The sequence below is a fragment of the Stenella coeruleoalba genome, assembly GCF_951394435.1.
Source record: "Stenella coeruleoalba genome assembly, chromosome: 1".
NCBI lineage: Eukaryota > Metazoa > Chordata > Mammalia > Artiodactyla > Delphinidae > Stenella > Stenella coeruleoalba.
In genome coordinates, this window is record NC_137169.1 from 99,610,526 (window position 1) to 99,631,745 (window position 21,220).

The 21,220-nt window shown below is 37.6% G+C and overlaps 2 protein-coding genes and 1 pseudogene across 10 annotated transcripts in view; 1 reads left to right on the top strand and 2 right to left on the bottom strand.

Moving 5' to 3' along the window:
• The window catches only part of MAGI3 (membrane associated guanylate kinase, WW and PDZ domain containing 3), a 265,634-nt gene extending 261,518 nt beyond the window's left edge, over positions 1-4,116 (top strand). For both annotated transcript variants that reach the window (XM_079944259.1, XM_079944260.1), the window contains exons 20-21: positions 1,201-1,339; positions 2,874-4,116. In XM_079944259.1, coding sequence (XP_079800385.1) covers positions 1,201-1,339; positions 2,874-3,970 — 1,236 coding nt within the window. In that variant the 3' untranslated portion in view covers positions 3,971-4,116. The remainder of the gene's footprint in view (positions 1-1,200; positions 1,340-2,873) is intronic.
• An 8,805-nt stretch (positions 4,117-12,921) lies between these two features.
• Positions 12,922-21,220, bottom strand: part of PHTF1 (putative homeodomain transcription factor 1) — a gene marked incomplete at its 3' end in the record, with an annotated part of 61,723 nt that continues 53,424 nt past the window's right edge. For 5 of the 7 annotated variants that reach the window (XM_079944280.1, XM_079944281.1, XM_079944285.1 and 2 more), the window contains 4 exons: positions 15,483-15,638; positions 14,415-14,510; positions 13,597-13,722; positions 12,922-13,057 (listed from right to left, as the gene is read on the bottom strand). In XM_079944280.1, coding sequence (XP_079800406.1) covers positions 13,037-13,057; positions 13,597-13,722; positions 14,415-14,510; positions 15,483-15,638 — 399 coding nt within the window. Of the gene's footprint in view, positions 13,058-13,572; positions 13,723-13,957; positions 13,998-14,414; positions 14,511-15,482; positions 15,639-21,220 lie in introns of those variants that run through there. The other 2 variants (XM_079944282.1, XM_079944279.1) reach the window with 2 other exon arrangements.
• LOC307183734 (glycine cleavage system H protein, mitochondrial-like) lies at positions 16,283-17,746 on the bottom strand (annotated as a pseudogene). Its single transcript has one exon. The product of its transcript is annotated as a glycine cleavage system H protein, mitochondrial-like (transcript).

The window sequence follows — 21,220 nt, forward strand, 5'->3', positions numbered from 1 at the left end:
AAATTAACATTTATTTGTGCTTGGTGTATAATCCTGTTTTTAGCTCATTAATTCCTCCCAACAACCCCAGGAGGTAGGTAGGTACTAATGTTATCCCCACTTAACAGAGAGGAAAATGAGACCACTCTGCTAGGACGAGGTCGAGCCAGGAGTGAACCACAGACATTATGACTCCAAAGCCCAGCTTCCAAGCCACTGTGCGCTGCTGCAGCTGTGGATACAGGGCAATCCTACTCACCTCTGTTAAATAATTACTGCGTCCTCTTCTGTTATCTCTGCATTGTTTTAGTAAGCTCTGCAAATATTGCTTTTTGTAATTTCAGTAATTGTCCATTGTTCAGTTTTTCTGTTTTGAAGCCAATACCCTTTAGTTGTTTGTCACCTCGAAATGTTTAAAATCTGGATATATTTTTAAATCATTACCATCATTATCTTAACCAGGTCCTTTGCAGAAGTGATACTTCACTCTTTCACATTTCCTTTTTCTTTTCAAATAACTACAGACATTTCTAGTAAATAGCAATGGTGCTGAGGCATTTTATTCTGATCCCTAGCGTTTGTTTGTTTTCTAGGGAAATCACTACACACTAAAGTCATTTAGTGTAAGCCAGCTATTGGTTTTAAATAAGTATTCATAGTAGTATGAATTTCTCCAAGCTGAGTTTTCTTAGAGTTTTAGTCTATAAATATTTCATTTAGGTAATGCCTCATATATGTACAGGGTGTAGCAGCAACACAAAGGAAGGAGTAGGCAGTTCTCCCTGGAGGCCAGGATAGGCTTCAAAGATGAGGAGCCACCTGCCTAGGATTTAGGATATTCAGCTCGAGTCGGAAAGTACCCTTCACAGGCGGATTAATCAGAGGTAGCTCTGTGGTATCATGTGGGTCATAGAGCCTTCACCCTCTCCCACCACTTAACGTTTGGTTGAAAACTTAGAATTTGATTCTTGGCTTCAAGATGCCCAGATCCTGCTTACTAGTCATAGAAACTTTTATAGCATAAATAAAACTGGACATCTTCTCTTCCTATTGCTACCACCTGTCCACTCCTCGTCAACTCAAGTGTAATAGCACTGTGCACAAGTTAAATATTTTACAAAGAGAGTCATTCAGCAGAGTTGGGTGGCTCTAGGGATGACAAAACAGAACCAAAGGAGGATGTGTAGTTTCATGTTGTTTCTGTGAATGTTCCCTGTCTAGGTTGGGGACCAGATTGTTGAAATCAATGGGGAACCTACACAAGGCATCACACATACTCGAGCAATTGAGCTCATTCAGGCCGGTGGAAATAAAGTTCTTCTTCTTTTGAGGCCAGGAACTGGCTTGATACCTGACCATGGTAAGTTAAGTAGCTCACCTGTAGCTGAAAAGCTGAGAATGTGTTTGTTAGGGAGGGGGCAGCAGAAGGAAAAGGAATATCTGTTTGGAGGGGACAGATATTTTACTAGCTAATTCACAGGTAACCACCAGAACCATCTAAAGTTAGTTACCATAAATAATAATATTATAAAATAAGTGATTCATACAGAACTTTTGTTAGACTAGAATATATATGTTAAGCTAGTTTCAGCAGAAAACACAGTTGCTTTTGCAGAGAAAAGTGCCTATAAAAAATGAGAACATTAGAGGCAAATGATTTTAATGTCATGAAAAGCATTTGAAATCTCTTCAAATGTTATTTTTTTCCTTATAGTAAGATGAGTTTCTCTCTTAATGAGCAGCATAAGAACTTTAGGCTTTTCTGGTCATTTGTCAAAAACAAGTTACTTTAGCTCTACCTGGAGACAAGGAGTTGCACTTGGGACCATTTCCGTAGTCCTGTACTGATCTTAAATTTCCTTGGTTTCATTGTATGTATGTTTTTGAAATATCACAGTATTTGAAAATCACTGTTTATCAACTGAGTGCACTAGTCTAGAAGTACAATACCACACCACTTAGTCCTTGTCCGTTCCAGTTTCCTCCCTTCCCCCCATAGAGCTTTTGAGGGATAAGTATAGACATGACCTCCTACAGTCCCCTTCCAGCCTATAATCCTCTGACTGTATTACCTTCCACCATCTGCTTGTAAACCATACGTCCCCGGTGACATCTTTGCTAACTGCGCTGTGATGTTTTTTTTACACAGTCCTAGGCTTTTTCTCTTCCTTCTTCAGGTTTGGCTCCTTCCGGTCTGTGCTCCTACGTGAAACCTGAGCAACATTAAGGCTTTCAGGGCTTTTCTTGGTCTTTCCTTAAAAAGATTTGGTAAATTTGCATGTCTTGTAAATCACTTCCTTCTTTTTTTTTCTTTTTAATTAAAAATGATGCTATTAAATACATCTACTTCTATCTTCTGCACTTTTCAGTTTCCTTTTGACATTAAATTTGACAGCTTAAAGCAAGAAAATTATTTACAAATGCCCATGAACTCCATTCTGGTTACCACAGTTTGGTCTCCTTTATTAGTGATTTTGGCAAATCCTGAAGCTATATCCATCAATAATAGCTAAATTAGTAAGCTGCTTGGACCAGGTAATTTGGTCCAATTATTTTATTATTTATTTCTTTTAAGATTTTTATTGGGCTTTTGCTACTTATAAAGAATTTACACATCATATATTATCGTACCTATTATACAAAAGTAATTGGAAAAATGAATACTATTATTTTGTATATATAAAACAACCTACCCTTCAGGTACAAGTATAGCTGTCTGTATACGTCTGCCTTTATAGAGAGAGATCTAAACATACATGAACTTTATTTATAAGATACTCAGGCTGTTTAAGCAGTCAGTAAAATTCAAATGGCTATCAAAAAATTCAAAACTTAATTGTTCCTATTTATAATTCTAAAATTTAATAATGTTCTACTCAAATCACTTTTTTTAGGTGATTGGACTATTAATAACCCTTCATCTTCCAATGTGATTTATGATGAACAGTCACCATTTCACCCATCTTCACATTCTGCTTTCATATTTGAAGAGTCTCGTGTGCCAGTAATTGAAGAATCTTTGATGAGAGTTCAGATATGTGAAAAGGCAGAAGAATTAAAGGACATTGTGCCTGAAAAGAAAAGCACTTTAAATGAAAATCAGTCTGATATAAAACATCAGTCTCTTCTCCATAAAAATGTGAATAAAAGGGATCCACCCAACAGTCATGGGCACAGTGATAAGAAAAATCTCTTGAAAGTAGAAAATGGTGTCATACCAAGAGGCAGATCTGCTAGTCCCAAAAAGTCAGCCAGTCGATATTCAGAGGAACATTTAGAAAAGATTCCCAGTCCTCTAAAAAATGACCCCAAAAGAAGACCCAGAGATCGATCACTCAGTCCCAGGAAAGGAGAGAATAAAAGTAGTCAGATCAGCACCAGGGCAGCTTCTGGACAAGACCATTGCAGAAAAAGCAGAGGACAGTCTTCAAGCCCAAAGAAGCAGCAAAAAACTGAAGGAAGCAAAGACCAATCAAATGTGAACCAAAGAGTAGGGGGCTATGCTAGCAACAATGCTGAGCAGATGTCAGATGGGAAAGAAAGATCAGGTGTTATCAGGAAAGATACAAATCAGAATCAGCATGGAAAAAACAGAACCAGGTCTCCAGAGAAAAAAAGCAAGAGAATGGATGAAAAGTCGCTTCCATCCAAAAAGACAAATAACACTACTAGTAGAGCTATATCGGAAAATGAAAAAGGAAAGAAAGCAACCTTAGTAGAAACAAGTTCTAGTAAAGATAAAATAGGAGAAAATGTCAAAATATCAGAAAAGAAGCCAAAGCAGGAACCTGAAGAAAGAATGGCTTTAAACAAAATAGAAGATCACAAAAGAAAAGAACTAGAGGCAGCTGACAAAAACAAAGAGAGCGGAGGGTTCAAACCTGAAAGCGGTTCTCCAGCTAAGAAAACACCAATAACTCCAGGGCCTTGGAAGGTGCCAAGTGCAAGCAGAGCCACAGGCACTACTGGTGTGGCCGAGAAGCGACTGTGACCTTTAGTATAAAACAAAAAAACAAGTTGTAATCTTTTCCTACTAAAAAGCAGTGTTCCCCTCCCCCCTCAAAATCATTTTTTTCAGGAATTCTGAAACACACATCAGAAGTACATTTTAATTTGAGCATCAAGTTACCTAGGCTGCATGAAGGGCCTGCAGGATTGCTAAGAACCCACTGTCCCCTTGGCTGGCTGCCCGCCTTGCGCTCAGGAAGGAGCCGCACCCACGGGCTCATCGGACACGCCCAGCTCAGGCCGCCCAGCTCGTCTTCATGAGTGTCTGAACAAATGACATGTTGATATTCACAACGTGGTCACAACTCACTTTATATTTGTGCCAAGTTATCTACTGTATCATGTCTATTTTATCCTTCTCACGCAGATATTTCCACAGTAATGAAAAAGCTAGGTTTGGCTTGGAAGTTGATATTCTCAATAGCATGTTGCATGTTTACAGAGAGAAATATTTGAGCCCTTGCAGAAGAAGAGATTGTTAACTCATCATTAAAGATAGCAGTTGCCTCTCCTAACAGCTCACTGATGATGTCCCCGTTTAAAAATAAAGCTCCCAAACATCGCTACTGGAAAGAAAAAAAAATGTAGTCAAATACTGACTTTCTTATGGCTGTTTATTTTAATTCGGCCGGATAAGGTATTTCAAATAACTGTTAAAGATGATGTGATTTATAAATGAATGTTCAAATGAGAAAGCACTTCAATTGATTAAGAGTTCACCTCCTGCTGTGTTATCCAACTCTAATGTGTTATAGCATCTCAGATCACCCTTTTATTTCATTTATTTTATTATGAAACCACAAAGAAGCATGTGGAACTATTGCTTATTGCTATCTGAAGAAAAACTACCAAATTTCTCTTTCTGGATATTTTGGTTGAACCAACTACTAAGTCATTAGTCATTAATACATAATACATATTTGAAGAGGGACTTAATCATGAAACCAGTTTCACGGTCCGTTGCCAGATGAGGTACCAACTCATCTGGCAGCCGCTGTACAAGTTCAAGTGTTGAGAAGCAGAACCTGTGTGAGACCGACTCACAAGCAAGTGAGAACAAACGTGGTGGTAGACAGTCCTTGCTAGATCTTAATTTTAATATCTAGCTACATTAACCTATTTACAAAGAAGAAAGGGAGCGTAAACATCTGCTTAGCTTGTACAGATTTTCAGAATTCTTTTCTAAAGTCTAATTAGAGATGTTTGTTGGAAGGTAGAGACAGTTTTTAGCTCCATAAAATAGATCCGTGTTTCTCAGCCCCCGGAAGCAGCATTCAGTAGCATCTATAAATAAAGGAACATTCTCAGAATAAAACCATTTTCTGGAGTATTTGAACACACTTGTTCTGTCACCCTGGGTTCATCTTGTTATTGTGAAACACATCATGTCCAGGTCCTTCCCTCTCAGAGTCTGACTGTGAAATTCTTTAATATAACAACTAAATCAGCCCCTGTAGATAAGACATGCTTCCCAGAGTGAGATTTCTGAAATCCCCTTTCCATCCAGAACTATATTTACCCACCTATTGTAACTACTTGAATAGAGAAGAATTAGAAGGCTTGATAAATGCTAAGAATTTAGTATCACAGAAATGATTTATTTTCCCTATAGTCCACAATTAGTGATAAAAATCCAATTTTTGTTAACTGCGACATAACTTTGATGTCATCTGTTGTCAGTCTGATGTGGCTCTTTCCTTTCTAAGTAACCTGTCACTGTACTGATTCTGTACTGACTTAGCAATGTGGCCTTGGAATGCTAAGCAAAATATGGATGTACTGGTTGTAAATGTTTATATATTGTACAGTACCTTTATATATACACTTGAGGTTCTGATTAGAGAAAGAGACCTGTAAATCGCTCGTTATTTTTTATATAGATATTAAAAAACAAAAAACAAAAATCAGTTCATGGCCTGCATTTCTTTTACTGTCAGGTTTATGTAATGTTGCTTTTTCTATTTGTGGAGCTAATTCTCATCATGGTCTGAGTCCTCAAATAGATTTTTATTCCTACAAGTAACAAATATTCAAAGTCCTACAATCAGAAAGACTCTTACAATGATGACTTTACCTGTATAGCTATACTTATATATATGTAAAGCTCAAAATTAGTTTGAGTTGAATATCATTATACCTACTTAATACCTTTCACTGTAAGGAAAATAGCTTTGCATAAATAATTTGCTACCCCCAAAAAAATCCTTTCTTACACTGTCAAGGAAAGAAAAGGACTTGTCTTATTGGAAATTGTCATCAGACATTTCTAATGGACATAGCTGTGTAAGTCCAGTTACCACAAGGCCACAAACTCTATTTCATCAGACTGTGGCATTTCACATTATTTTTAAATCATTTTATTTACTCTAGGTTGTACTTGTAGAGTGAAGTATTTTGACTTGATTTCACTGAAATTCTTGGAATGAATAATGCCTAAAACCTAGCTCAAGACCACGGTTAACTGAATACTCTTGAGGAGAGAAATTAATTCCCGCCTGCCATTACTGAATTCACACTGAAAATAAACTCCAAACCCCGAGCCCTACCATGGAGATGTGTGCTGTAGCAAAGCCTGCAGAGTGGCAGCAAAATCATTTTGTTGCTGTTTTAGTGGACATATTTTCTTATTGGTCATAACAGCAAAAAAGTTCTGGGATGCTATCACATTGTCTCCCTAGGGAGATTAGTAAGAGCCTATACTATTGTCTTCTAACCCCTGTACATTAAATATTTGGGGCCAAGTAGCTTTTGCAGAGTCAACTCCTATTTCAGAAGTCTTGGACACAGAAAAGCATGCGGCTTTTTATTTCTACCTGAGCATACCTTGGTTATTTCCTTTTTTAATAGATATTCTCATGTAGAAAAAGTCAAATGCTTTTCAAGGTGAACTAATGAAGAGCTTCCTGTTTAATGTGTCCAACATTCAAAAAGAATTGGGTTTTAAGAAAGCAAGGACTACTCAAATTAGTTAAACTGTGTGACAGTCTTAACTACCGACCTCCACAGAGATGTGTTTAAGCTCGAGCTTAGTCCAGAGTGAGCTCCAGGAACTAAGGAACAGTGGTGTAAACAGACTTCAGTCACGAAACGTGATGATTCAGTCTGGCGTGAAGAATATATCAGAGCAACTTCTTACATCATCCTGGCATGCTCCAGCGCTAAGAACTACTTGTGCTTTTTAAACAATAACAGATTTGTTTATTTAGGCAGCTCTTTACTGCTTATGCTATTAAGGTTTATCAGCAATACAATGACTGGTTTAACGCATGCCATAATTATGACATGAACTCTATAATCTTTGCTTCAGTTGACTGAATTAGTTTAAGATATCCACTAACTTGGATCTGTTTTCAAAGTTTCTATGCAAGTAGAGCCTTAAGTGTAAGAAGCGAGTATGAAGGCTTATTGAGAGTAGAATTTAGTAGAGCTCTGCCAAAGAACTCTGAACCTTTCTCACATACACATTAAGATACAAAAACATAGCCAAGTGCTTTAATTTAGCCTGAACCTATATTTTTCCAAAGAATCCTGTGGGTATTTGTCTATTTTACAATGTTTGCATTAAAGTCAAGCAGAACTATTAGCAAATTTTTATAGCAAATCAAGAGGCTTATTTTGTCCTTAATAAACAACTATTTGTTACCTTGAGTAATACCTTACTACAGCATATAGGCTCAGGGTGTGCTGCAGGAAAGGAATGGAACTATTTCACATTTGTGAAATTCAAACTTCATTATTCAAGATGGGCACCAATAACTGCAAGGAGCAAAGGATTACTTTAAATGACCAAACTAGTCAACAGCTGTATAGATGAGATTAAGTTTAATGAATTTACTTCTTGATAATTCCAAATCATACACTATATTTGAGAGTAAGACCCATTTGGCTCATTATGGCGTGTGTAGACTAAAAAATTTTGAAAATGAATTTCATTAATTTGAAAGAGGGTTATTTTTACAGTGCACAGGTTCACTTACCTCTAGATACAATGAACCAAAATTAAAAACAGACCCGTAAGCTTACACTTTGGAGGACATCCTGGTATTTAGAACTTTTCTACTTGTCTCTGAAAGTTAAGAAAACCATACCCCAATTAGGCAAGTATTTGGTTATTCAACTTTTCAAAGTGTTTATATTATACATGAGGCATATAATGTACATTTTTAGGAAGTCTGTACATATTTAGGAAGTCTGAAGTCATACCTCCATAGCGATTTTAGGAGATAGAATTTTTCCCAATACAAATTATAAAAGTAGCTGAACAGGTATTTTTCTTATCCATCTATGGTTATTATTATTTCAATTAAATGTATGTATGGCCTAATCTAGTTCTAGTTTTACATCTTGGTTTATTTAATTTCTCAGTAGCAGGTATCACTCCTTTTGGGAGATCAAAACAAAAGTCCAATCTCCTAGAAATTATTATACAGGAATAAATGAAGCACTGACAGTACAACTCTTCCATCCTAACAGAAGAAAAAAAAAAAAAACTACAGAAACAGTAGATTACTTGAGGTCTATTCATTTATTCTATGCATTTCTATTACGTACCTATTATGGGGTCAGGTACTCTTCTGCATTCTGGGGACCTAGGAGTGAAAAACAACAACAACAAAAATTCCTGCCTTAAGGGACTTATATTCTAGTGGGGAAGGACAGAAACAAGTAGGCAAAAAATAAACAAGATAATCAGGTTCTGGTAAGTGCCGTGAAAGAAATGAACAGGACCATATATAACTGATAACAAGGATAAGATGGGGAACAACTTTAACTCAGAGAAGGTCCTGCTAAGGAACTGACAGCTGAGAAGCCATTCAGGGGAGAACTGAAGAAAACATATTCTAGGCACAGTCTGATAAGAAAGAACTTGGTATAACGAGGAACACAGGGAGGCCGGTGTGGCTGTCAGGTACTGAGGAGGGAAATTTGGAATGATAATGAAGGGCCTTGGAGGCCAGCATAGGGAAAGCCAGGAAGGATTTAAGTAGGAATGATACAGTCTCCATATTTTTAGGCTCACTCACGTGGCTGTGGAGAACCGACTGCAGAGGCAAGAATGGGAAGGGAACAGTGGGTCAGCACAGTAATCCAGCTGAGCGCAAAGGAGGCTCAGTCTGTTAGCGGTGGAAACACAGAACCAACGTGACTGGCTGGTAGATTAGATATGGAGGGAAAGAGAGGAACCAAGAATAAACCCTAAGCCTTTGGCTTGAGCAATTGAGTAAACTTTTTTCTATTTACTAAGGTGGGAAAAACATTTACTCTCCCACCTCAGACAACTTAAAAAAAAAAAAAAAAAGGAAAAATATATATGAAAAAATGGGTGTTAGATGTTGGACAACAGGCAGTAAAAGATAGTGGAATTCAATGAGGTGAGCCCCATGTTTGCCCCAGATTACTTAGAGGCAGTTTCTAGGCTGTGGTGTAGGAAGGGGGTATCCAAACTGAACCAAGCAGCCTTGCTGAGTTGAGGTGAGAGTTAAGAATCTGGGGCGGCCAGGACAGCTAGAATTGGCAGGCCGAGTACCAGAGAGAAGACAGCTGCAGAGAGAGGAGAGCACAGCTGCACGGAGAGGAGAGAGCTCCAAAAATGTGCAGAGGTTTCCTTTCAAGTTTTCAGGTATTGATGAGCACAAGGAAATACTCAACAGGGAAAGAACCACCAAGAAGAAGCAGGCCAAAAATTCCTGAGCTGGGAAGAGTTCATGTTCCCACAGTTAAACTGGAAAAACCTGATCATGAACAGGGTTACCAGGTAGACTCAGGAGGATTTTGCTTCAGTTGTGGAGAAAAGTAGCACCAGAGTAAAGGCTGCTCTGGCCCACCTAACAAAGCTTAAAAGCAAGCCTTGAAATGATCAAACTGTTTTCAAGTATCTTGACTGCATTCCAAAACAAAGCTCAAGAATATTTAAAAGAATACACACACACACGAAGACCCAACACCCAACAATGTAAAATTCACATCCATTAAGAAATTACTAGGCATGTAAAGAAGCAGGAAAGTATGACCCAAAATGAGGAGAAAAATAAATCAACAAAAACAAACCCCCAAATAACACAGACGATGGCTGTTATAATGTTCTTATTTACTATTTCTATTATAAGTATTATGAAAACAAGATAGAGAAAAGAAACAGCACGTTAAAGAGAGACATGAGGATACAAAAAACTGAAAAAGCAATATCAAAATTCTGTAGACAAAATACATTGGGTAGGATTAACAGCAAATTAGTGCAGAAGAACAGGTTAGTGAACTTGAGGCACAGCAATAGAAATAGTCGTGCCAGTCTTCTGTCTTTAATAGAAATTAAAAACAGAAGACTGGGACAATGTACAGAACATCAGTAAGGTGTGGGACAACTTCAAGCAGCCTAATTAACATGTGGAGTCTCAGGAGGTGGGAGGCTGGGGTATAGAAAACTTATTTTAAGAAATAACAGTCAAAATTTTTCCAAATTTGATGCAAACTAAAAATCCAGAGACCCAGTAAGTGCAACAAATCCCAAGCACACACACAAATAATGAAGACAACTACACCAATGCACATTATAACTAAATAGCACAAATTCACTGAAAAAGGTAAAAACCTTAAAAGCAGCCAGAGTTTAAAAAAAAATAATAATACAGAAGAACGAAGATGACAATGACAGTAGACTTCTTGTCAGAAGCAAGGCAATCCAGGAGGCAGTAGAGCAGCAACATCTTTAAAACTAGAATTTTATGCCCAGAAAAAACATCTTTCAAACATAAAGATTCAAAAATCTTTCTCAACAAGGTAGGCCTATACACCTTGCTAAAAAGATTTTGGATTTTTACCTTCAAAGTAATACTAAGCCATTAATAGATTCTAAACGATGAGACTGAGACTTGCATTTCAGAAAAGACACATTAGCTTTTGAGATGAATAGGTGGGCATGGGGGAGAGGGGCAGAAAAGCAGAATCTTGTTCAAAAACAAAGGATGTTGACTTAGATGAGGGTGGTGAAAGTGGGGATGGAGAAGAAAGGACTGATTAGAAAAATATCTAGAAGATAATTACTCACAGACTTGATGACTGGATGTGAGGTATGAGAAAGGCAAGAGTGAAAAATGATTCCCAAGTTTCCGACATGAGCAACTACCCATACAGTTAATTTTACCCACCTGAAAAATCATTTAAACCAATTATACACCATCAAAACTATAACCGAAACAACTCACAGGAGTAAGCTATTCTGAATGCTGCATTTACGCTAAAGATTCACTGTGTAAAAAATTCAAATAAAAATAGAACAGTGGTTTTTTTTTGTAACAGAAAAAGATAAAGCTTTCTTCATCCGAAATCTGCACTGAGCAGCTCAATCCTGGATTTGAGATAGCTGCTATTGTCCCTTATGGAAAACAGTTAAAGCATGATTTCTATGAGCCATCTGCTGAGATACCGAAGTGCCTTTACAGATCAGTTCCTTCCAAAGGTAAATCACTATAATGGGGTTTTACTTTTTAAAAAGAATTGTAACTCTCACGCAGTATTTGGAATGGCTGCAAATTTTTGGTAATCCACTTCTAGTTCAGCAATCTTGCCCCCTAGGTTTCTATCTTCACAGTTAGGAATCTATCAGCAAAAGATTTTTAAAGGGTTTTAAACAGTAATTACAAATGTTTATGGTGGATTTATTAAGGGCGATGTACTTTATGCTATGTTAAGTACCTTACCTGATAATCTCATTTAACCTTAACAACACTATTAGGTAGTTATTATCCTTATTAAGCAGGTAAAGAAATTGAGATGCAAAAATGTTAAGTAACTTGCCTTAGACTACGAAGCTAATAAGTAGCAGAGCCAAGGATATGAATCCAGAAAGGTCTGACCTCAATTCCTGGACTTAAGAAATTCATCTTTAAACCTCAAAAATCTTCCTGCATATTAGGATATGTGTAAATGATACACTGATTTTGCATGTACATACTTCACATGTAATAACTAAGTTTCCTAATTATTTCCATTTAAAAATTCACAAAATTTTGTCATTAAAATGTGGGCTTTCAATTTGCCTCGAGAGATTCTTCAAAGTGGGTAACTTAATGAGCAGGAATTAAATGTAGACTATTAGAGTTTTCATTAACATATGTATACGCATGTATGTGCAATAGGGGATACTGATAAGAGAATCCAAATCATCAGTGGCATAGCTTGGCTCAGTACAGACACCGAGGACATGAGATTATACTGAGGGTTAAATACACTGAGTCTCACAACAGATAAACTATGAACGCTTCACTTAGTAGTGTGATGGGAAACATAGCTCAGATGATTTAAATGGAAAACATGTTTTATGGTGGACACGGATGAGTGTGCATAGACTTAAATTTCTCATGCTGGATTACATGCCATATTACATGCATGACTCTTTCACCAACAACTATACAGTTATTAGGATTAACTTCAAAATTATAAACTAAGTAAAATTTTCTCCATAGTTTAACAGAAAATCACAGTTTAAAAGGTTATTTTTTTCTTTCAACAACAACAAAAAAGCCTAGAAACTGAAATTCTCCAATAAAGTTCTTTTATTCAGGCTCAACCTAAAATAGTTTAAACTTGATCTCTCTTTGCTAGAGAAATGAAATCTCCAATTCTATAGACTGTAATAGAAAAGTACTGAATTTGCATATTTCCAATAAAGGATTTTGCTTCATGCTTTGGGCATCTGCCATAGTTACCCGAAAGACTATTTCCAATAAATATAACTGTCACAGCACTGAAATGCCCAGAATAAATTTCCTAACTTAAAAAGTTGTCCTTAACTTACTATAACACAACAGTCTTCAGTCTTCTGACTACTCATACTATTTGAAAACCATGAAAATACAGGTGTTTAGCATGCACACCCAGTTGGAAAGGCTCTGTTCCTCTGAAAACACCATTCGTTAGATTAGGTAGAGCTGAGGGCACCTCTCCGTGTGAACAAGCAGGTGGGTGTCTCATGGGTTTGCAGTCATCTCTCTCCTTAATGGGTTAAGCACTGATGCCAGCAAGGGGAGAAAGTCCGGGCACATGACTCAGCTTATGACTTAATTTTCCACAGCTAAGAAAAGAAAATCACCAAAATAGTTAGTTTTATGACAAATAGGTGGGGTTGATAGGTACACTTACATGTAAACCAAGAACCGTTTACATAAGAAAAAAGTACCAGCTGTGACAACAGCAACCATAGAACGTCATAGAGAAAAAACCGTTAACAATTTCCAGGATCAAAAAAGATATACTGCAGTTCACGGGTTTTTGGTTTTCATTCATTCTGCCTCTGTACATTTCCCTAGATCAGAGGCCAATCCAGCCCACGCTATTAAATTGACATGAGATTCAAACTTGATTTTTGTGTTCCATTCAAGAGCACGATCTATTGTACTTGCATAAAATGAAAAAACCTAAGCTGAATGTCTATTTCAAATGTCTATTTCTCTACCTCAAGAGTTATTTCCATGCCAGTCCCTCCCTCCCTCCTTCCACCCTCCCTGTCTCGCTCTCTCTCTCACACACACACACAGTGGGAAGAACAAAGATTACTATATACAATAAGTTTTAAGACCAAGGCAGATGCTACAGAGTGATAATCACACTTACTCTTATATTAAATCCTAGAAGATCACTTATAACACCTGAGACAGCAGAAAGGATAACTACTCGTGTGATATTGTAGATCAAGGGATTCATTGTCAGTCCATAGAGTCTAAATGGTGTGTCCAGCTCCTACAAAAACATGAAAGAACTGAGATGAAATACATGGTTTCTTAATAGCCACCAGTGATTTCTCGACTGTTTTTTTCAGTCTTGGGAGAGGATGATTGCTTAAAACCTCTTCCCTTAATGTCCAATAGCTACCTTCAAAAAACCTGCAATGAGGGGAAGCGGGGGAGGGATAAATTTGGAATTTGGGATTAACAGATACAGACTATTGTATATAAAATAAACAACAAGGACCTACTGTATTGTACAGGGAACTATGTTCAATATCTTGTAATAACCTATAATGGAAAAGAATCTGAATATATATATCACTTTGCAGTACACCAGAAACATTGTAAATCAACTATACTTCAATTAAAAATAATAATTTTAAAATTAAAAATTAATTAATTAATTAATTAATGCCTGTAATGGACTCTCACCTACTTTTCCACTAGCTAAGTTTTTAAAGGTGGATTCAAGCAATATGCTATTTGTTATTTTTTAATGTAATTTTAAAATGTGACAGACATCAGCAATCACTAGAACTTGGGTAGTAAGTTGGGAAGCTTTTTCTCATAGAGTCATTAACCCCAAACTATCAAGTAGGTAGTTTGAATCTACACAGCATCTATCTGTTACTAGGGTCCTCTCCAAGAAGTACAGCATTGATTTAATTAAATGGTAGTAAAAATGTATCACAGGGTATTACTTACTTTCAACAACTTGGTGGATAGCTTTAAAACATTGTTTACTAGAGTAAGCTGTTCTTTCTTATTCGGCTTTTTTTCCATTTTAAGATATAAATTAATCTAAGGGCAGGAATAGAGATTAGGGCAAATGTCATGGAAAAGATAGATATATATATTGCATTCAACATGGCAGATTTTGAGGTCAATGTTTTCAAGTAAAATAAATTTCAAAATTCCAGTAGCTATTTCTTCAGAGCACATATGCCACCTACCCAAAACCCCATCCCTAATCAGTCACATATGGCAAAGAAAAGCTATTTAGTGAAGAAAAAATAACAATGAAGCAATTTATCAAAACAATGCAAACTTTTATATTAATTATAGCAATTAAAATGTAAACTCCTTGAGTTCAAAAACTATATCTTATTCATCTTGGTATCCCCCAAATAATCTAACATCCTCATTAAACATTCATGGAATGGAAAAAGATCGCTGCTTTTAATTTACTAACCCCTTGTTTTTCCCCTTATGGTAAGAATTCTCCACTATAATTCTAAGGCCAAAAAAAAAAAAAAATCTAATGATATTAGGTATTTTTATTTAAAACTTATGGATAAACATGAAATTAAAAACAAAAAAACCAACTCTATACTACTCTGTATTTATAAGAAACATTTCTCAATTGTAATATCTACTCACATACTAAAGAGCAAGTATTTTCCAAACACTGACTGTATTCAGCGTTTGACTGATAGAGAAGAAAGTCAAGAAGCTTATTAAACATCCTTAAATGACAGGTACTCTAAAGATCTAATACTGGACACAGAATATGAGATTAAAAGCACGCTCCATTACCACCAAAAAAAATAATTTTTATACTATGAAGTAGCACCCAATCCTGGGAGCAGGTGGGAAAGATAATATCCTCATTTTATAAAGAGGAAGCAATTATATAGTTGCAAAGTGACTTGTAAGGTGTAAGGTCATATAGCTAGAAAGTGACAGAATCTAGACTCAACCCTGAATCTTCTGCAGAAATCTTATTATACCATCTCTAACCACTGAATCAAACTGTCAAGGACCAATCAATACCTGTTCAGTAAGTAATATTGAGACATTGCTGTATTTCTTATTGGTTTCAGACCCCAGTGAGGCTAAGCGCAGTAAGAAAAGTAGTAAAGCTGATTCCCAGATCAAAAACTCCCAATTGTAAGCATCATTTAGGAAAGTTTTATGTCCCCGGAGAACCTATGAAAAGGACCAAAAAAAAGTTAAGTTTTTCACTTGTCTTAAAATCTGTAATTACTCCTTTACTCTAGAACTTTAAAAACATTTACAAGATACCAATATTTTAATACTCAAAGTAGGAGACTTTTAATACTCATAAAGTATTATCTATTCAATTAGTAATTATGTATTTCTCTAAGTTTCCTAGATTTTCTTCTTTGCATGAGAGACAGCAAGGGTATGGAAGTAACAAGGGAAGAAAACATAATAGAATAAGGAAAGTAAGACAAATATATTTCCAAACTCTTTAACCACAAGTGTGCCCACTCACAATTATATGGTGACCATTTTTCAAAGTAGGGTTGGCCAAAAAGTTCCTTTGGTTTTTAAGTAAAAGTAAACGACACATTTTTCATTTTCACCAAGAACTTCATTGAACACCGTATTCACCCTTTTGTTCCACTACCTTCTGCCATTTTTCAGGCAACTTCATAATTCCATCTTCCCAAAACTTTTTTATCTTTTTGAGCAAAGAACTGTTCCAGGTGCCTTTTACAGTCTTGCAGGGAATTGAAAATTTTTTCCATTAAGAGAATTTTGTAAAGACCTAAATAAATGGAAATCCAAAGGTGCAATGTCTGGTGAATGTGGCGGATGAATCAGAACTTCCCAGCCAAGCTGTAACAGTTTTCGCCTGGTCATCAAAGAAACATGCAGTCTTGCGTTATCCTGATGGAAGATGATGTGTTTTCTGTTGACTAATTCTGGATGCTTTTCGTTGAGTGCTGCTTTCAGTTGGCCTAATTGGGAGCAGTATTTTTTTTTTAAGAATTTGAATATTTTATTATTAAACTGTTTCTTATTTTCCTGCAAGGCTGTTGCTTAAAAATAGCACCAGCAAACACAATATATTGCAAAATTAAGATAGTAATGTTCTTTACTGGACACTATACAACTAACAAACTTTTCTCCACTGCCATTTATTTCCAGTGGCAAGTTCATTGAGTATTTTGACCCAAATCCAGGGATGGCTGTAAGCAAGTTACAATATTATATAAGGTTAAGATAACAATGTTATCCTTGAATTGCATCATTTTTATAACTAGTTTTACCACAGATAATTTCAGGAATTCTGAGTATTATAACTGCAGACTAGCCTAAAAATCACAGGGTGTTGTGAAAAAGATGCACGTGTTTATCTGAAATCATTAGGAGGTTAAGGGGTATTTTCTTCAGGCAACATTGTTGCAAGTAGTTTCTTTTGCTAAAAGTTGCTTTTTAAAAATCTATCCACCACTAATTTAAGACAACTAGGCGAGATTAAGTTGTTTCAAACTAATTTCTTTAGTGGTTCCATTTTCACTCCTCAATAGATTTTATGTATTTCTCATGTGCTTCTTCACTCATTAGTTCATCTAGTTCTGAAGGGTTACTGAGTGTCATCTTGATCAGCCAACCATCATCATAACAAGATCTGTTGACAAGTCCTGGATTTTCTGCTAGGGCTTCATTAATTTCAGTTACTTCTGACAGAGGAGAATAGAGTTCACTAGCAGCTTTCACCCTTTCCAAAGCACCAAATTCCTCGTTTGTTCAACTTTGTCCCAACTTCAGGCAGACTACAGTAAACAACATCTCCCAAAGCTTCCTGTGCAAAATTGCTGATTCCCACTGTTCCAACACCGTTTTCTGCTGTTACCCATTTATGTTTGTCTGAATTTACAATCCGACAGCAGAGTGGGTCCAGTGCGCAGCACCCGGACGGCACCCGCCCGCAGTCCCCAGGGCCGCGGCAGGCAGGGCGTGTTGGGCACAGGCTGCAGACCGCAGCCCGCACGCTCCACGCCACTCGCGGCGCCATGTTCTCCGGGGTGCTGGGAGCAGTATTTGTTGTAATTAATCATTTGGTTTTCTGGAAGGAGCTCATAATAGAGGACTCCCTTCCAATCCCACCATATACACAACATCACCTCCTTTGGATGAAGACCGGCCTTTGCTGTGGTTGGTGGTGGTTCATTTCGCTTGCCCCGCGATCTCTTCCATTCCTCATTATTGTACACTATCCACTTTTCATCTCCCGTCACAATATGTTTTAAAAATGGAACATTTTCGTTACGTTTAAGCAGAGAATCGCATGTGGAAATACAGTCAAGAAGATTTTTTTCGCTTTACTTACGTAAAACCCAAACATCAAAGCGATGGACATAACCCATAACCCATAACCCATGTGCACCCCCGGTGCACATGATTTTCATTGCTCAACTTGGATATTGTATGTCGGCTATCTCCTGTGTGGTATAATGTTGATTATTCTCAATTAATGTCTCGATTTGAACACTATCAACTCCAACTGGTCTACCCGACCACGGAGTAACGTCCAGAGAGAAATCTCCAGCACAAAACTTCACAAACCACTTTTGACACGTTCGATCAGTCACAGCACCTTCTCCATATACTGCACAAGTCTTTTTTGCATTTCATTTGTGGTTTTACCTTTCTTGAAATAATAAAGCATAAATGCTGAAAATGTTGCTTTCTTTCTTCAAGCGTCTTCAATATTCCATATTCAACATGGCTGCACAAAAATTCACCAGTTTTGATAAGTTTTTTTTTTTTAAATGCAGGCTGACATGACAGCTGTCACAATACAATCTAATGAAATTGTTTCAAATGAAGTTAGACAACTAAGCACTCCTAGAGCCATCTTATGGAAAAAAACTGAACAAACTTTTTGACCAACCCAATAGTAAATCTGCATTTGAATAACAGAGCCCCCTAAAACATGCGGCCCATCCCACTGGCATGACTAGAAAATCCTGAGGATCAGCTCTTTACTCCACTTTAGGATCTGAATAACAATAGCCGCAGCCACCAATTATAAAATGCCTATGATGTGTCAAGTTTTCAGGTAAAAGTTCTTGTTTTTTACAAAATTTTTTTGTTGATTGAAATGTAAAGAAGTTTACTAAAGCAAGCCCAAGGTAAAATGAGATTTATTGAAAAATATAGAGACCCCTCACAGAAACTAAATGCGGGCCTTTGAAAATCAGGAAGTCAGCAGGTAGCTGCCCTCCCCATCTCCCTTCCACTAGGGCCATTCAGGCTCCCCCCTCCACTCCTCTCAGCTAATTCCACTGCCTTGCAAGACCCTCCTTTACTGCTCCCCCCAACTCTGACTTGTTTCCAATGCTACTGGCCCCAGTGATCCCTTCTGACCTTTCTTCTGCAAAGTCCACCACTGATACCTCAGGTTTTCATTTCTAATTTGCAAAAGAGGGAATATGTTTAGTTTAGTCTGGGTCAGGTATTCACCCCAGCAAGTTACTTACAACTAAGGGGTGGGGGTGGGGGGCGGCAGGGGGGAGGAAAGTAACAACTAATAGCAACCTAAAAGTGCTGAAAGTAACTGGCAACCTAGAAATCTCTACCCATTAAAAATATCCTTCAAACATGAAAGTGATAAAAGACATTTTCAAACAAACAAAAACTGAGAGAATTCATCACCAGCAGATTCTTCAAGCAGGCAGGAAATAATCCCAGAGAAAAACACAGAAATGCACAAACTAATGAAAAGTAATGGAAAGGGTAAATATGTAGGTAAATATAAATGAATAATTAACTACAAAAAGCAATAATAATTACATTTTATGGGTTTAAGATATATGTAAAATGAAAATGAAGGACATGTGTAACACAAAAGTGAATAGGTAAAAAAAAAAAAGTGAATGGGTAAATGACATAAAGTGTTGTAAGGTCCTAGCATGGTAAATTAATAATTTTATTAGACTGTAATAAGCTAAGGATGTATGTTGTAATCTCTGGGGTCAACAGTAGTAAATATATATATAAAGTTAACAGAGAGGATTAAATGAAACATTTTAACATATTTGATTAATAAAAGATGGCCAAAAAAAAAGAGAAAAAGGAAAATTAACAAATGAACCAAATAGGAACCAAATAGTATTTGTAGTTATAGTAATTAAGTTTTAACTGAGTCAGACATTCCAAATCACTAAAACTGGGAGGCTGGATTAAGAAACAAGCAAACAGGAGCAGGACTGGAGACAACATAATGGAGTAGAAGGACCTTGAGCTCACCTCCTCTCACAAGCACATCAAAATCACAACTAACTGCTGAACAACCATCAGTAAAAAAGACTGGAAGCTACCAAAAAAAAATATTCTACATTCAAAGACATAAATAAGAAACCACAGTGAGATGGTAGGAGGGGTGCACTCGTAATATAATCAAATCCCATACAGCCTGGGTGGGTGACCCACAAACTGGAGAATAATTATATCACAGAAATTCTCCCCAAGGAATGAGAGCTCTGAGCCCTACACCAGGTTCCCCAGCCTAGGGGTCTGGCACTGGGAGGAGGAGCCCCAGAGCATTTGGCTTTGAAGGCCAGTGGGGCTTGATTGTAGGAGCTCCACAGGACTGGGGAAAACAGAGACTTCACTCTTGGAGGGCATATACAAGGTCGTTGTGCACTGGGACTGAGGGCAAAAGCAGTGACTTCATAGGAGCCTGGGCCAGACCTCCCTGCTGGTCTTGGAGGGTCTCCTGGGAAGGCAGGGGGCAGCTGTGGCTCTCTCTAGGATCATAAAAGCTGGTGGCTGACACACTGAGGAGTGTTCATTGATGTGAACTCTGGCTGGAGGTAGACATCTCGCTTGGGATCTTGGCACCAAGGCCTGGCCCCACCCAACGGCCTGTAGGCTCCAGTGCTGGGATGCCTCAGGCCAAACAACCAAGAGGGCAGGAACACAGCCCCACCCATCAGCAGACAGGCTGCCTAAAGACTTCCTGAGCCCACAGCCACCTCCAGACATGCCCCTTGACATGGCCCTGCCCACCAGAGGGCCAGCACCCAGCTCCACTCACCAGTGGGCAGGCACTGGCCCCTCCCACCAGGAAGCCTGGACAAGCCTCTAGACCAGCCTCACCCACCAGGGGGAAGACACTAGAAGCAAGAAAACTGCAATCCCACAGCCTGTGGAACTAACTCCAAAAACACAGGTCAGAACCCACCCTGGGAATGGTCCCTGGCCCTTAGATAACAAGATGGGAGTGTACTGTTGGGACACATAGGACATCCCCTACAGAGGACCACTTCTCCAAGGTCAAGAAATGTTAACTATTCTACTACATACGTAAGAAAACAAATAGAAATTTAAACAAAATGAGACAGCAAAGGAATATGTTCCAGACAAAGAAACAAGATAAAACTCCAGAAGAACAACTAAGTAAACTGGAGATAGGTAATCTACCTGAGAAAGAGTTCAAAGTAATGATTGTAAAGATGATCCAAGAGCTCAGGAAAAGAATGGATGCACAGAGCAAGAAGTTATTAGCAAAGAGTTAGAAAATATAAAGAACAACCAAACAGAGTTGAAGAATGCAATAACTGAAATGAAAAATACACTAGAAGGAATCAATAGCAGAATAAATGAGGCAGAAGAACAAATCAGTGAACTGGAAGACAGAGTAGTGGAAATCACTGATGTGGAACAGAATAAAGAAAAAAGAATGAAAAGAAATGAACACAGGTTAAGAGACCTCTGGGACAATGTCAAATGCACCAACATTTGCATTATAG